Source organism: Nuphar pumila, chromosome 5, assembly GCF_984573655.1.
Source record: "Nuphar pumila chromosome 5, dmNupPumi1.hap1.1, whole genome shotgun sequence".
NCBI lineage: Eukaryota > Viridiplantae > Streptophyta > Magnoliopsida > Nymphaeales > Nymphaeaceae > Nuphar > Nuphar pumila.
In genome coordinates this window covers 10,273,288-10,289,334 of record NC_143253.1, presented here as the reverse complement: position 1 = coordinate 10,289,334, position 16,047 = coordinate 10,273,288, and the positions used below count along the sequence as shown (strand labels likewise).

The 16,047-nt window shown below is 40.2% G+C and overlaps 2 protein-coding genes across 4 annotated transcripts; both read left to right on the top strand.

Annotated features, from left to right (window-relative positions):
* Nucleotides 1–290: 290 nt before the first annotated feature.
* On the top strand, nucleotides 291–3,889 carry LOC149836738 (uncharacterized). Of its 3 annotated transcripts, XR_016432051.1 has the most exons (4): nucleotides 291–647; nucleotides 1,526–2,627; nucleotides 2,750–2,816; nucleotides 2,895–3,889. XR_016432051.1 is itself a non-coding variant. In XM_090007097.1 (2 exons), the coding sequence occupies exons 1-2, from the start codon at nucleotides 569–571 to the stop codon at nucleotides 2,467–2,469; spliced, it is 1,023 nt and encodes a 340-aa protein (XP_089863223.1). In that variant the 5' UTR covers nucleotides 291–568; the 3' UTR covers nucleotides 2,470–3,889. The 3 variants fall into 3 exon arrangements, 1 of the variants encoding a protein (XP_089863223.1); XR_016432050.1 differs by having other exon boundaries at nucleotides 1,526–2,816; XM_090007097.1 differs by having other exon boundaries at nucleotides 1,526–3,889.
* Nucleotides 3,012–15,178, top strand: LOC149836737 (ubiquitin-conjugating enzyme E2 20-like). The gene is made up of 6 exons (XM_090007099.1): nucleotides 3,012–3,143; nucleotides 13,770–13,797; nucleotides 13,922–14,149; nucleotides 14,259–14,322; nucleotides 14,413–14,472; nucleotides 14,963–15,178. The coding sequence occupies exons 2-6, from the start codon at nucleotides 13,786–13,788 to the stop codon at nucleotides 15,016–15,018; spliced, it is 420 nt and encodes a 139-aa protein (XP_089863225.1). The 5' UTR covers nucleotides 3,012–3,143; nucleotides 13,770–13,785; the 3' UTR covers nucleotides 15,019–15,178.
* The last annotated feature ends 869 nt before the right edge of the window (nucleotides 15,179–16,047 follow it).

The following is a 16,047-nucleotide window of genomic DNA, read 5'->3' as shown; positions in this document are numbered from 1 at the left end:
TCTTTAGACCATCGAACATCAACGGCTTAAAACGAGAGATACCTGCCTAGCGGGTAAACATAAAAACATGAAGGGCATTAAAGTAAATAGCCATAGGTCGGAAGTGGAAATACGGACGGACGACGAATATGACGCAACCAGTAAAGAGGCAAACACGGATGCCTGTACGATGGTATTCTTGTAATTATTCTCAAATAGAGGGATAGTTGTTCAATCTTAACCAGGCTCTGTTATATATAAATATCGCGTGAGAAACAGGCAAACGCTCCCCTCCCCCGAACAAAAAAAAAACTAGCGGCAAAATCACCGATCTTTTCAACCGTCTTCGACTCTTCTTCGTCTTCGTCCCTTTGCGAACTCGGTTTTCGGGAGACCGCCTGGTTTTCTCTGTGCAATCTGGAACCCAGTTTTGTCACTACCCTGTTTGGTGAATTCTTGGTCTCGGAGAACCGCTGTGTTTTTCCTGCTTTGTTCTCTGCGTTTGGGTGGGAAACCGCCTCGTTTTTTCCTTCGTTTGGGTCGGAAACGAGCCCGGGGTTTTGTTTTTCTTTTCTAGGGATTTTTGGAGATGGGAGATTGGAGGGGATCGCAGGAGTGGCCGGTGAGGAAGTCGACGTCCAAACAGAGATTTGGAAAACCGCCTAGAGGTATTTGGGGATTTCCTTCTTTTCTTTCTTTCTTTCTTTTTTTTTAACGTTTTTGAATCTGAATTCGGCTTTTGCTTTTCTTGATCTTTTGTTTGGGATCGGTGGAAATCGAGGTGTTGGTGGAGCTCTTGGTTTGGTGGTTGGGTTTTAGAGTTTTGGATTTTGGAGTTCCTTTTGATCTTGTGAGGTTTTGGTCGGTAGAGTTCTTGCTCTGTTTTTTTTCTTTTTCTTTCTGGATTCCCTTCCTCTGGGAATCTAGGTTTCCAGTTTTGTGCTTTGGGACTTCTTTTCTTCTTCTTTTTTTAATATATATATATATATATATATGAAGAAGTAATCGCAGAGCGAGAAGCGGTGTAGATGTCAAAAGAGTAAGGTAGAATCTGATGATCAAAACCCCGTATGTGATTGAGTTTTATGATCCGAATTTTTTCTTTTCATGGTGTTGAGATAATCCCTTTTGTTATCTTTCACGGTTTCAGATGACGTGTTACTTCATTGAGAGAGAGAGAGAGAGACCCATATGTTATGTTTTCACCGTTTGTTTTCGTTTCAATTTGAATATACAGTTCTTAGGATTTCATCAACTTTTTTCTCTGTTTTTCGTCTTAAAGTCGGCTGTTGGAAAACCTTTTTGGTTTCTTTGTTTTTTTAATAACCTTTTGTTTGGTATTTCATATTTGCTTCATATAAGATTATGGTGAGCTGATAAGCCACCATCATGTAACTGTTGGTTGTTTTTCCTTAGATACTTGTTTTCTTGGGCAGTGGTCTAAGATGCCCCTGTTTCTTGCCATTGTACTCTGAGCATTCTCTTTGTTTTCTATTCTGCTCTCGGATTACAATCTTCTAACTTCTCTTGGTAATACTTTGTACAGGTTCTTGGAAGCCAACTGTTCCTTCCTGGGAAAAGGAGTTCTGCTACAAAGTCTGCTTGATCCCATGGTGGAAAGTGTTGGAAACCAAGAAGATCATGCCTCTGTATGAAAATGTGGTTCAGTGGAACGATTCAGCCGGGGAAGAAGCATTCTCCAATGCTAAGAAGCGCTTCTGGGCCGAAATCAACGGCCTTCCATGTGATGTTTCTCTTCCTGATCCTGACATCTACATCGACCAGATCGATTGGAATTCTGTGGACGATACCGACCCCGAGCTCCTAATGTATTTGGAACAAGAAGCAGATGTCTCAGACAAATCTAAGGATGACATAGACAACAGCAGCCAACCAGGATCATTGGGCAACTGGGATAACTTTGTTGTTTTCTCAAGTCATCAAGGCAGTAGTCCCTTCCCTTGTTCAGGATGGGGAGATTGTGATGATCAGGTCCGGGAAGCAAATGACTCGGCTGCAGAAGAACCAGCTTGGTGGAAAGGTGATGCAGAGAACAACAAAAAAATCTCAGAAGCCCGGAATTCGTGGGATAGTTGTGAGCTTCATCCTGAAAACAAGGGAATTACCCCCATTACCAGTTCAGGATGGGATGATGCTGGTTTGCAGGATTGGCCGGTTAATGACAATGGTGCTGAATATGGTTGGGGAAAAGACTTTGATAATTCGCCAAAACTCCAAGATGGGAACCATGAATTCACACAGTTGAGCAACTATGAGCAAGCAGGACAGGGTAGGAGGAACCGGGGATGTGGTAATGGAAATGGCCGGAAAAGAGAAGGGGCCAGACGGTATGGATCTCTGTATAATAAGACCACAAGGTATCAATCGTGTCCCGGTGAAGCGTATCCGGTGAATGGAGGCTGGTGGAATTGCAGTGGGCGTAAGAGAGCAGACCAGTTTGCTAATGAAAGAGCTCTGTTGGGGAAGTAAACTTTGATAATTTTTGATTCATTATTTAAAGTTCTGAAATTAGAAGCTGAGATATGACTGGTTCCTCATTCAAATCGAGAAATCGAGAAATAGATATTCTATTGTCGGAGTCAGAGGCGTATTTCTTACATAAATGGATCTGCTTTTTTTTTGCGGCGGTATATTCTTTATTATTGTTATATAAGTTGTGGATTTTGATGATGTTGGATTTATTGCGGCACTTGCTTTCGGATTTGGGTATCTGACTGTCGGAATGGTGGGGTTTTTTCTTTGCCATCAGAAGGTCGTTTTCTGTTCATTGTGGATTCAGAGGAATGTTGGTGGTTGGGTTTCCTCCTTTAGTGTGGGTGGGTATCAGTTTCACCTGAGAATTTTTGTAGGCCTTGCAAATATTGAATGACTAGAAAATAAAAAAAACTATGCAGGTGAATCATGCATAGATTCCAGAGACTACAAGCAGTTCAAAGTGTGCTTCCTCTATCACTGCAACTGATTAATCCTATTGGTGTATGTGTGTCCTCTTGAGGAAGGAAAGAAGATGGACCCTTCCGCTATCGTCAATGTGGTGCCTAGCCTAGAATGACAGGGTCCTGGAGCGTAAATGGGCGAGGCTATGCCTTTTGGAAGAGCTCCAGAAAACTGCTGCGAAGCTTGTTTTTCTCACTGAAATGAAGGTAACGATTGATTATCTTAGTAAATAACATCGTGAATTTTCTTGTTTTCCCTTGACAAGGAATTTTGAATCCTCGGTGCACAGTCGTATCATAGTGATGTGGAAAACAGGGGTTGTCTGGCTTGGAGCTTTTGTTGTTCCTCTGGTTCTTACGGTCTCCCTACTTGCATGTAGTCGTTTTGTCCATGGCTCTTAATAGAGGACCTTCCGGGCGCACTCCTGGAAGGCCGAAGGGCAACAAGCTCCTTAGCCTAACTCCTCTGTTCAACCTGCGGGTTACATTGGACATAGTTGAATTCGAACCCAGGAGGAGGAGTGCTGATGAGATCCAAATTCTGTGGAAGCTCTGGGCTGATAAAAATGGGCTTCCTTGGGTTTGGGTGGTGGACCTCCTTGCCGAAAGAGAATGGAAATGAGCCCATCCTGACTTTAACAAGTTTATCAGCCTCCCCTGCATATTCACTAACCTGGTGGCCATCCCCCATTTTCATCTCTGACCCTAACAGATCAACATTCTCAATCACCATTGCAGCAGGGGCCCTGAGATCCACCTTTTCATCCTCTGACCCAACGCCCGGAGATATCCTCCCACTTTTGGACCTAAGAGCCACATAGTGCTCTTGTTTATATGACTAGACAAACCCACCGTTTCTGCTAAGTCCTTGTTCTCCTCATTGTCTGCATTTTGCAGAGCTTCAAATTTGTATTTGTTTTCCTTCCTATTTATAACTATTTTTTCTTTGTAAACTTTCTTCGCCACCTTCACTAAGGTCCCACTCGTCCCTTGGTTTTTTGATCCATTCTCCACCACTGTCTTCTTTTTTGGGCGGTAAACTTCATTGTGGTATGTCGAATCACAGTTACGACAAAACATAATACGTCCTTCGTATATGATCTCTTGTTTGAAAGAGCGGCCTTTCTTGATCGCAACTTCCACACTAGGAATTGGTTTGAACTTCCACACTAGGAACTGGTTCAAAGTGATTGAATCAATCTCCAAAAGTTGCCCCTCAGCGCAATCCTTGAGAAAAAATCCTTTATCCAGAGCTCAGCTGAGAGATTGGGCAACCTTATCCATAGTAGCACTCCTTCAGCTTCAGCTCCATTCTTGGAAACCACCTCTTCACAAGGAGAGTGCAACCTGAAACCTTCCAAACCCCCTTCATCATAACCAACTGCATGTCACACTCATTGAACATCCTTATTAGGAAAAGGCCTCCCTCTACAATGGAGAATCAGATGTTGACAATGGAAGAACATAGTTCCCTCAACTTTCATCATACTCAAACCTCATGTTGCTATCCCCCCCCCCCCCCCCCCCCCAATGAAACCTCCTAACCGCATCTACCAATAGGGGTTTAGCATTTGAGAATAGTCGTGTGCTGAGATTTGAATTGTGTCGTCATCCACACCTTCCTCCGAAAGCATCTGAGCACAGAGCTAGGACCCTTCCCTAGAGCTCTCACCTGGGCCCATGTAGCCTTCCGTCCCTCTGCTCTATACACCTGCTTCCCCTCCCGACCCAAGTCTATTGGAGATTGACGAGGTACGTTGCACCCCCTGCGGGGGCCTGATCCCCCTCAGTAGGAGCGTTCTTGTAGTAATAACCACAAACAGTTGGTGGATGGGTCTTATTTAAGACAACCGACCAACTTGACCTAAAGGAGGGCCGTTCTTGACTAGCATGTGTTGAACACTGTCGTTATATGGAGTTCTCAATTGATGTTGGCCCTGTCTAGGGGCCCACACATGAAGAAATAGATCATGTTCTCGTGACCTTGTAGCTGGTAAACGAGCTGAACTAGATGAGCTTGAAGTGATCAAGATTAGCTCATTCTTGTGACCAGCTAAGCCGAGTTGGAGCTCATAATCAGTTCAAGTTGAACGGGCTGAGTTTGAGCCGACTTGTTTGTAGAAAAAATGTATTGTTTTAGTGCTAGAAGAAACAGGATTACAACATATATAATGTATCTAAGATATATTTCTTACTAATTAACGATCTTATATGAGTTGAGCCGACCCAAGTATCTACTGTTCATATTCAGCTTGCTGAGCTTATTTTAGGAGTTTGAACGAGCTCTTTACAAGTCTAACCACGAGTGGCTCGGCTTGTTTCTCAGCCGTACTTGTAGGGAAATGGGTCAGTGGTTCCAACAAAATGAAACCAAATTGGTTAAATGGTGAGTGGATTTAGGTCCAGGTTCCATTTTAGTTTTTTTTTTTCTCGCTTGCAATTCAAAAGCCCATGGAAGAGTGACATAAAGATGGATGCGCCCCTTGTTTATGGGAACGTGGATCCAACTCTGAAAGACTTGAACCTTGTGGGTTTTCAGATCTGGGTCTTGTTGAAACATCATACTTTTTAAGGATCCAGATCAGTCTCTGGTGTGGGAGTTTGATTTTCTTTTGCGTTTCTAGCTGAAGCTTTAAACCTATTGCATTTGTCTGATTCAGGAGGATGACATTGGGTGATGTCTGTGTATAATTAGCGGTATTTAGTAACATTGTTAATTTTAGGTCCTTGAACAGTCGGAATAAAATAAGATGGTGTAGTTGTTTTCATTATCTGAGCATCTGTAATCTCGTAAAAAATTGAAAAATGTTATAAATCTCGCATCTTTTTTGGCAAAATATCAGCAACTATAAATAAATTTAAAAAATTATGAAAACATACAAATAAAAATTATATAAAAAACAAAAGCACATATTTTTCACGAAAATAGTTAAGAAAGTAAATATCATGATAGGCACTATTTACATTTTTACCATAAAATCATGATATTTTGAAAATCTCATAACAAATTACCGTTTAAAATGTTTTGTCAATTTATTGCATTTCTTTCGCAAATATTTTTTTTCAAAGGGTGTATGCTGTTATGCACTAAACCACAACCTCTGGCCTTTCATTTTTGTTTTCTTTTTTAAGAAATTATAACTCTATTTTTTCATCAATGGTAGAACCGGTCCTTAGGGCTCTTCTTGAAATCTTGAAAAGGAGTTGAATGATACTTCTAATGGAGAAGTGCCCTTTTCAACTCTAGGGTTCCATCCATGGATTCATAGTTATTTGTTTTTTGAGAGACTTGTAATCACTGGAGGTACCCCTCTCCAATGGTTATGGAAAGGTGATAACTACCACAATTGGTGACAAGCGTCAGTGGCGAGAGGGTGTTGCGTGTGCACTGTTTCGGGGTCCCCACTGAGCGCCGTGTGGTGCTCAGCGGGGTGTAGGGGGAGCCGTACATTACAGGATGTACGGCTCCCCCTACACCCCGCTGAGCACCACGCAGTGCTCAGTACGTGTTCCTGGGGGGGGGGGGGGGGGGGGGGAACATATAACCTGCCCGCGTCAGTGGCAATTCCATCTTGCTGTCTTGCCTTGCAGGTGCTGAATGGCTCTCACGTTGGCACCATAATATCATTCAATTGGGCTTGTTTGTTGCTAAACTACCTAGATCATCAGTAAGCTTTGATAGTGTGCCTTATAATAGATACATTGGGGTCCTGCGTCAAGCTGAAGGCTCATGATCCAATCTTACTGGTGTGGGGTTGTTGTTGCTTTATCACGGTTGAGTCATGTAAGGCTGGGTCGTCGTGTTCTCAACTCGAAGTTTTACCTTGCAGAGAGGTGGGCTCACTAAGTGATCTGGTTCTTGCTGAGGGTTTTCCTTTGTCATAAAAAAAAGGAAAGTACAGTGGTCTGTAGGGACCCAAGGGTACTGCTTTGAGACCAAGACGTGGGGATGGTCCTGCAAACTACTTGGTCTTAGACCTTAGCTGTTTTCTAATCCTTTAAGGCATCTATTTGTTGATTTTTTTACGATGAAGAATTCACGGCAAAGCGAGGGAAAACATTGGGTGGAGCCGCATGACCACTCTACCTCACGTGGCCTACCTCTGAAAGCTACCAACACACCTGTGCACCAGCGGGGTAAGGTGACAATATGTTGATGTGAAATTTCATCTGTGGGAGAGTCAGGTCCATGAACACGTGCTTTGAATGGTGCCCTCTGCATCAGATTAGGTGGTTGGTAGTATAGCACAGAGCCAGCTGAGGCCTCCTCTTTATCTAATATGGAATGTTCTAGAAAGGGAAATGCAATCTTTACTTAAAATGCGTGTTGAGGACCTTGAGCTGATGTTAATTGAAAGATGGCTCCCCCAACAAAAAGTCTCTTTCTCTGTTTACCAGTAAGAAGTAATAACCAAGTAATTCCAGATCTTTCTGTGTTAGATTTCTATCCAAGCTTTAAGTTTTATAGTGTTTTCTCAATTCTGTTGTTTTAACCATGGTTGGTGCCCCCATATGGGTTCGGCACAGGTTGTTAGTAGGCAGTCTAGGTTCAAATCTCATGAGTGTCACCCTTTGCACGAACCAAAACCAGTCAACTCTCTGGAAGTAAGGGGAAAGCCCACGGAGTTTTACACTGTCAGGACATTAACCGTAAGCACGGCAGGCAGAGCCAGTGCTGCTAGGTCCCTCTGTTCGTAAGGGCGGTTTTAAATATAAAAAAAAACATGGTTGGTGAGATAGAATCAAATAGTTATCTCAAGGTAGGGACTCCGTAATTTGAGGATGCTTTTGTTGGTAAGGTATAAATGCATGAGCTACAGTAGGCAGAGAGAAGGTATCAGTTCATTTGGGGCCTTTACTTTCTACTCACTAGTCTTTACTTCACGTGTTCTACCACAAATTGCACTGTGATCATGGACTCATAGTTGCAACTTAACAATTATCTGCTTTTTTTTGAAAAATTGGTTCCTGCCTTATGTTATTTTGCAAATCAGTCATTGCCTTTTTCACTGTTATTACAACACTGACTATGGATAATTAAGTTACCAAAATACCCTTTATTAAATAGTTGTTAATTAGTCTTACCTTAGTCAAATAGGTCTTCCTATAAGGACAATATGTTTACCCTTTAACAGTTACCGTCAGGAAAACTAACAACTTTTAACCTCGACAACTAATTTGCAAAGGTTAATGAAAATGCAGGAAACGATTTAATGGGTAATAAGGCAGTGACCAATTTGCAAAATACCCTCTCTTTTTTTCATGAACAATGGGAAAACCATCCTGGATGAGAAACTTAGTGGTGTTGGCTAAGCCTACTGTACTTAAGGCCGTTGTCCCCGTGGTGGATCCCTTACAGTGATGTTAAAAGTGCTCCTTGAGGCGAGGCCGTAAGTACTTTTATATGTTAATCTCATAAGAAGAAGAACACATTGTATTTTTCAGTTATATAATTAGTTAGAAGACATTGTATTTTTCAGTTATATAATTAATTTTTTCAAAAAAAAAATTGAGATTTACGCTTTAGTCCAAGCCTCAACACTTTTCACAAAACTGACCCAGGGAGTTGTCAATCCTCGGTTGATCCAGGGCTTATCTCTTGCCCTCATTAATACAATGGGCTAATGCTTATGGGAATGGAACCCTGACTACCCCTAGTAGCCAAGGCCCCCTCCATTATACCAAATCCCTTGGGGCTTATCGGCCATTTTTTTAAACCTCATGATTTTCAAAAGCCCATATTATCTCCAAAAAATGTTATTTTTTAAAATATCATACTTTTATTGTGATATCCCATTACCATTGCAATATCTATATTTTCTATATGTAAATATTTTTATATTATATATATTGTTTTTATATTTTTATATATTTTTAAAATTTAATATACCAATATTTTCTTGACAATTTCTTAAAAAGCACAGTTTTTTAATTTATCATGAGATTTTCCTTCACTGAGAAAATGCCCACACCGAGATTTGTGAGTTAGGTCGGGTATTATGGATCTAGTTGGTTTGGATGCAGACCCATGTCCAGAGTCCAAGTCGGTCACCAGCGCCCCAGCTTTTTGTTAAGCTGTTTGGTACCTGGATCTGATCGTGATCCGGTCCGATTGTGTACAAGTCTGGATTTGACTGAATATGATCCAAGTAATTTAGTATTTTTTGAAGCACCAAGTAGATAAGTGTGTCAGATGTGATCCGACGATTGTTATGGTACACAATAACTTTTCAGTTTAGAGCACTCATGAAATGATTCAAGAGACTTGAGACTGAATCTTTTAAAGGCAGGCGACATAATAAGCCATATTTTTAACAATTAAGTAAAATTAAAACGAGGGCTTATCTAAAAATTTAAAAAAAAATCTAAAAATTAAATTTTTGTGATTTTATAACATTGAGTATATGCTATATGGTGGTTTATTTTATTTATTGTTAATTTCTCAAGTTGGTTATATTTATGTAGACTAATTCCTTTTGGACAAATTAAATGGCTGCATGGTTTGTGCCTAGTGTCAAATCTAGTTCTTAGAATTTTCTTGGCCAGGGAAAAAAACTTGTGAGACATCAAAATTTGTTTCTTTAACTATCAGGAAAATCTAGGGTATATTAAATCCATAGAGAAAAAAAGAAAATATAAGATATATCAATATATGAAAATAAGAATTGCAATAAAAGCATGATATTTTGGAAACAAGCAAGATTTTCCATATCTTGCGATATTATTGGGGTTTCATTGCCTTTGAGTATCCAACAATACTATCGCGAGATATTCAATATCTTGCTGTTATTTGTCACATAGGTTGTGTCCGTAATGACAAATCTGGCGAGATTTACTAAAAATCTTGCGAGAAACTACTCAAAAGTTAAAAACCATTATTTCTCGTGATATTTTCAATTTCTCATGAGTTTTTCGTCAAAAACATAAATATCACGTTTTAAATGTGATATTTATGTTTTTATCGGCTATTTATCATAAAGAAACCGTGTGGTTTTTATTTTTTAATATAATTTATTTATACTTTCTTGTAAAAATTTATATTTTTTTTTAAATATATTTTTTATTGTCAAGATTTTGCCAAAAATGCGAGGTTTAAAAAATAATAATTTCTTGCAAGTTTTTGGCTGCCGATATTTTGCTGTTTTTTTAACTTTTGTCACCATGGTTGTGTCAAAGCAGGTAGGGTTTGGTGAAACATACATGTTTAGAGGAAAATGTGCTGAAAAAGAATAGGACTCTTAGAAGGTTGCGCGTTTGATTTGGTTGTGGTTCAAAACCCGGGTCTTGGATCCCTTCTTTTGCCCATCACGGTCCCAACCACTTGGCTAGAATGAGCCGTGATCATAAGAACTCTCCCAAATGTCCTGAGTTTGATTCGCCGTGTTGGCAACCGTGATGAACCCTAATGGGGGTCCTTTATGGGCCAAAGTCTTCATCCATGTTTTACTGTCCAAGGGACCCTAAGTTTGGTTTGCTGGACCACAAGCGACTTGGAATCAAATTTGATTTGGAGCCATATGAATCAGAATTACAATAGGCCCAGTGGTGTAGCTAGGATTCATGTGAGGGGGGGGGGGGGCAAACAGGGCTGTAGCAAAAAAAAGAAAAATTTGGGGGTTCGGGGGCAGCGCCCCCCAAATTTTTTTTTTGAGATAAAATAAAAAATGACTATAATTATTAATAAAAAACTAATTCATATGGACAAATCAAACTATTTGCTGCAGTCAGGGCTGGGCTAGGACTGGACTGGGCTAAAAAAATGGATAAAAATCTATTTCATATGGAATGAGGGCTGGGCTAGGACTGGGCTTTTAAAAAAAAAATAACTGTTTCGGGAGGCAGGACTGGGCTACAGCCCAGTCCTGCTCCTCCCCCCCCCCCCCTTGTGGTTCTCATTCTCTCGTATGCATGAGACTTTGAATCTCATGAGACATTACCAAACATGCCTTTAGATAGGTTCCTCATCATTAGATCTTGAAATCCAGGAGTTTTATTGTTTTAGTTAATAAGGGAAAACCATCTGAACTTACTAGTGCAAAAACTTTAAGTCTCCCTTGTCCACCAGAGAGCATACCCACCTTGGGCTTCTGGCAAAGGACACATACCGGTGCGTTTTGAACTCATAACATCCTTTTTGGCATGTTTGGAAGCAAGAAAGATGTAGAAAAAGTGATGCAAAATTAAAAAAATCGTACAGATTTTTCGACCCTTCCAAATGAGAGACTTTTTCGTTGAGAGAGTTTTTTAAAAAGTACACTTTTTGATGAGAAACATTCCTCAGGGGTAGTGGTTGAGGAATGTTTACTACCAAGAGAAAATTTATTTTTACACTCCCCACCACCACTCACCATCACCACCACTGTCCATCTCACCACCATCACTACCACCCATCTCACCTCCGGCAATTTTTTTCCATACTTTTTTACATTGTTTTTCTCATGCTACACAAACAAGCAAAAATTTTTCTTATGAAAAACTTCTCATAGGCAAAACTTTCTTTTCCTAAGAGAGTTTTTCTAGCTTTCAAACATACCCTTCAGCTTTGTGATGCCTACAAGTTGCTCCTATCAGATGAGGGGAGCCCCCTTTGGCCTTTTTTTTTTTCTATTTATAACCTGAAGAAACCACACCCGAAATAAGGACATGATCGTGGTGGCTCAGCCTACCGTACCCAAGGTCATCATGCCGGTGGCGTAAAACTTTGATTTATAACCAGAAGAAACCGGCCCTGCTTGACCCGTGTGTGTATATATATATATATATATATATATATATATATATATATATATATATATATATATATATATATATATATATATATATATATATATATATAAAAGCTTTGCTTGACTTGATTAGGCCCGTGAGTATAACAGGTGGGCTGTGGGCCAAAGTTTTCACCCCTAGTTGTTAGCCTCTTAACTGCACCATTATTGCAGTTAATAATGAAAGTAAAATAGGTGAATATATAATTTACTGAGGTAATAAAAATTTTGAACCATAAAAAATTTATGAACCCATCGGAATCCTTATGATTAAGGAGTTGTAAATACCTTGCATTTATTAGAGGAGTTGAAATTTAAAATTTTTGATATTTGTGTTGGCTGATTCCCAACCGACTGCTTCCTTCTCTAAATCCGTTTAGACACATCATGTAATCCTCTCCGGCACCCTCCCAACTGCATGATCCGAAATCCAAGTCTTAATTCCTTGAGAGATACTTACAAAACTAAGTCCACACGTCACTTGATCTGGCACTCGAAGTCCAAGCCTGATCAAACAAGTCCAAGGTTTTTTGGCCGCATCACAATGGGACGGTCCTGATGTCCCTTTCATTCTATCAAACTAGGTTTTTTCCATTTGGTCTGAAATCAAACTCAGCCACATCGTTGCCATGTCCACAGAGACATACCTAATTAAGATCCAGATCCGAGCTAATAATGCCAATCTGGGTCTGGTTCTCGCAATGACTACCCATATCTGCACTTGGGTGGGTCCAGGTCCATCTTTTTTTATGGTTAAATGGGTTAAAACATATACCCAGAAAAAGTTTGGGTCCTATAAACTTGGCATTTAACTTAGAATAAATATTCGGTACCAATGAAGGTACGGAACTATTGGGTAGAAAACACCTTTATTTTCGTTTATAGGTATAGATTTTCAAGCTCAGAACCCACAATTATGATCTACATGGTTTGTTTACTAATAAACGGTTTTTGAAATTTCAGTGTGTTGTGGGCCGTTGATTTTTGAAGCTCTAAAGAAACCTGCTTATATCTCACAATCACACGATTCAAAACTCATTTTCTACTAAACAAACCCTTAAGGTCGGATCTAGAAAAAAAAAATCTAAAAAGTATTAGAATAAGGTGATTTACACTCGATAGTTCGATAGTTATGTGCCTTCAACAGCAGCAAATATTAACCCGTTACGAAAGCCATAGAACATTCCAACTGGCGACGGCAAACTTCCCTTCTAGTCGTTGAGATGCAGCAACACGTACCGTCCATCTCTAACGTTCAAAATTTTCAAATACTAAAGAGACAAAAAGACCCGTTGCCGTTGCCTTCCCAATATAATTTCTCAGCACCTCTCTCTCTCTCGCGTGAAGAAGCAGAAGCTATCCTTCATATCCTATATTCTCTCTGCTTCTCAAACAAAACTCATCAATCGTTGCCCTTCTCGTTTCTGGGGAGAGAGCAGAAAAAGCAAAAACACCAATTTCTGTTCTTCCCGCCTTCCGCTTCTTCAAGAATGGCTCCCTCTGATTATCAGGATTCAACCCGTCAAAGATCGGTAGAGTATCAAGATAACACGCCGATTGTACCGCCGATGTCTCCTGCTCCGGCAAAGCAGGCCCAGATGGTCTCTAAGAGCATAGACAGCCAATCCGTTACACGAAGGTTTGAGTCTTCTTCTTCCCCTTCTTTTTTGGTTACCTTCTTGTGTCAGATTACAGTTTTCTTCCGTTGTTTTTCTCATGTTTACATACTTGTTTCCCCCATTTACTTTAGTGTTCTCCATTGATCGGATTCTTTTGGGATGTTCATGCCCATTCTGGGTTTTCATCAGATTGGCATTTCCCAAACACTTTTGGGAATCCCTCTTTTCTCTGTTTGCTCTCTCAGATTAACTTTTGTGGTTTCTTTCTTAAACACATTTCTTTTCTTTTTGGGTTCATCAATTTGGGAGCTGTATTTTAAAGAGATAATTGATATATGTATATGCAACTTCCCCTTCTTGTTGTTTCTGGTTTCCTTTTTCTCATGGTTTTTCCAGACCTTTTTGCGCTGTCTAACGACTTCTTGATTTTTTTGGGGCACATGAAACAGGTTGCAATCTGAACTAATGGCCTTAATGGTAGGTTTTATCAACCACCCTTTCCTGTTTCTTTCCTCTCTTTCTCAGTTCTTCTCTTGCCATTCAATAACTTCCTCTCCTACCCAGCTTAGTTTTCCTTTTTTTGTCTTTTGAAACACCTCAGATGAGTGGAGATCCGGGAATTTCGGCCTTCCCTGAGGGCGACAACATCTTTTGCTGGAAAGGATCCATCACAGGGAGCAAGGATACCGTCTATGAAGGCATGGTTTACAAGCTCTCCTTGTGTTTCTCTACCGAGTATCCGTTTAAACCGCCAAAGGTTAAATTTGAGACCATGTGCTTCCATCCCAATGTTGATACTTGTGGTAACATCTGCTTGGACATACTTCAGGTTGGCATCTTTTTTTTTCTTTTCTTTTTTTTCTTTTTTCATCTAATTTTTTGTTGCTAATTTAGTTGGATCTGAGATTCTTAACAGAAACTTTTGGTATTTTTATTAGGATAAATGGTCATCTGCATATGATGTTAGGACCATCCTGTTGTCAATTCAAAGCCTGCTAGGAGGTGAGACAAGCACCAAAATTTTTAGCTAATTTAATCTTTTCAGTGGCAAAAGGTCCTAATATGACACCTCTCTCTCTCTCTCTCTCTCAGAACCAAATAATGACTCCCCATTGAACACTTCAGCTGCTGCGTTATGGAGCAACCAAGAAGGTATCACAGATTTGGCTTTCAATTTTCTGTTTGCATGATTAAAATTTATATGGTATATTGTGAGCAAAGCTACCGTGTTGGTCCTTGTGCTCATTCTTTGAAGTTTTGAACACATCTTATCTTATTGCTTGATGAAAGGACTACACGATCGCATTTGGACCGTACCATTACTTGTTACCCAAAAGGGCAGTGTCATGGTGAGGAATGATATTCCATTAGAAAAGGGCAATCACCTCACCTAGTTGGTCAATTTCCATATACATATCACTCAGACTTTAGGTACATGATGGACGGTACTGGGTACATCTTAAGGCCTACATAGAAATATAATATGAACCTCCACCAACAACTTGTTTGAGTTGTCCACCAAAGATTTCCAATGTCTACAAGGGATACAAGTACACGTTAGGAGTGGGATATAGGTTACAACTTACGACACTTGCTTCCTATTTCTAAGACACGCCGTGGGCTTCTGTTGTTTGGTTTGCAGAATACAGGAAAGCAGTGGAAATGCAGTACAAACTTGCAGGAGGTGGATCTGTCTAGGGATGGCTATTGTTTGTTACTTTTCAGAACCCCTGGGGCTACATTCTTTAATATTTAGCTATTGTTTTGTCTGTCTTGGACTACTTCAGGTAGCATTTTCTTTGCATTTGTATCAGTTTGTATCTGGACTTTCTTTTGAATCAAGGAAATTTTGTGGCCACATATATTGAAGAAATGGTTGAAATGCATTTTACACAGAGATCACTGTTACACATACTGCCTGATGGAAAACAAGGATACTATGCCTATGCTGCAGGTTTTAGGTAATTCAAGATGCCAGTTAAAAGCCTGTCCCATTGTGCTTTGGCTGGGAGTAGAAGTGGCAGGTTGGCTAGTATCTTTGTTGGCAAGAGCCGAGTGTGCATTCTTTCCCAGGGGGAGCACAATAGGTCATCCATGTTCATTTTGGATGTGAAGTACACCAACAACCTTTACTACATGAAACGTCATTTTCGATTGAGATCAGTAAGAAATGACAAGAATGGGACCTTTTTTATTCCTTTAAAAACCAAGAGCGCGGAGAGACGTGTGTGCCCTGAGAAATAGGTGCCAAGTCTTCTCATATAGTACCGGTTGGATCTTATTAGGAATTTAAAGGCCTGGATCCTGTCATCTGATGCGCATCTTTAAGAGACAGTGGTATCTTGGATGCCGTTCATCAATGCGATGAACAACCCAAACAATGGGGGTCCCACAAAAATTTTTAGTCATTCATGTTCTTGATGAAGCACAAAAAATTAACTGCTGAAAAACAAGGAAAAATGTTGGTATCTTGGATGCCGTTCATCAATGCGATGAACAACCCAAACACCATGATGGGGTCCCACAAATTTTTAGAGTAATTCATGTTCTTGATGAAGCACAAAAAATTAACTGCTGAAAAACAAGGGAAAATGTTGGTGTTTGGGTTGCCCTTCATCTCGTGGATGAATGACATCCAAGGCGGCTTCTGACCTGATCTCCATCTTTAATTGAATGTGAAGGTGCATATTGGGAGCGGAGTTTGTGGTGTGTACCTGCGGGGGGGGG

Coding starts and splice junctions, on each gene's coding strand:
- LOC149836738 (XM_090007097.1), top strand. CDS start 569: ATGGGAGATTGGAGGGGATCGCAGGAGTGGCCGGTGAGGAAGTCGACG. Junction 648..1,525: donor ATTTGGAAAACCGCCTAGAG/GTATTTGGGGAT, acceptor TACTTTGTACAG/GTTCTTGGAAGCCAACTGTT.
- LOC149836737 (XM_090007099.1), top strand. Junction 14,150..14,258: donor TCTGCTTGGACATACTTCAG/GTTGGCATCTTT, acceptor TATTTTTATTAG/GATAAATGGTCATCTGCATA. Junction 14,473..14,962: donor GTTATGGAGCAACCAAGAAG/GTATCACAGATT, acceptor TTTGGTTTGCAG/AATACAGGAAAGCAGTGGAA.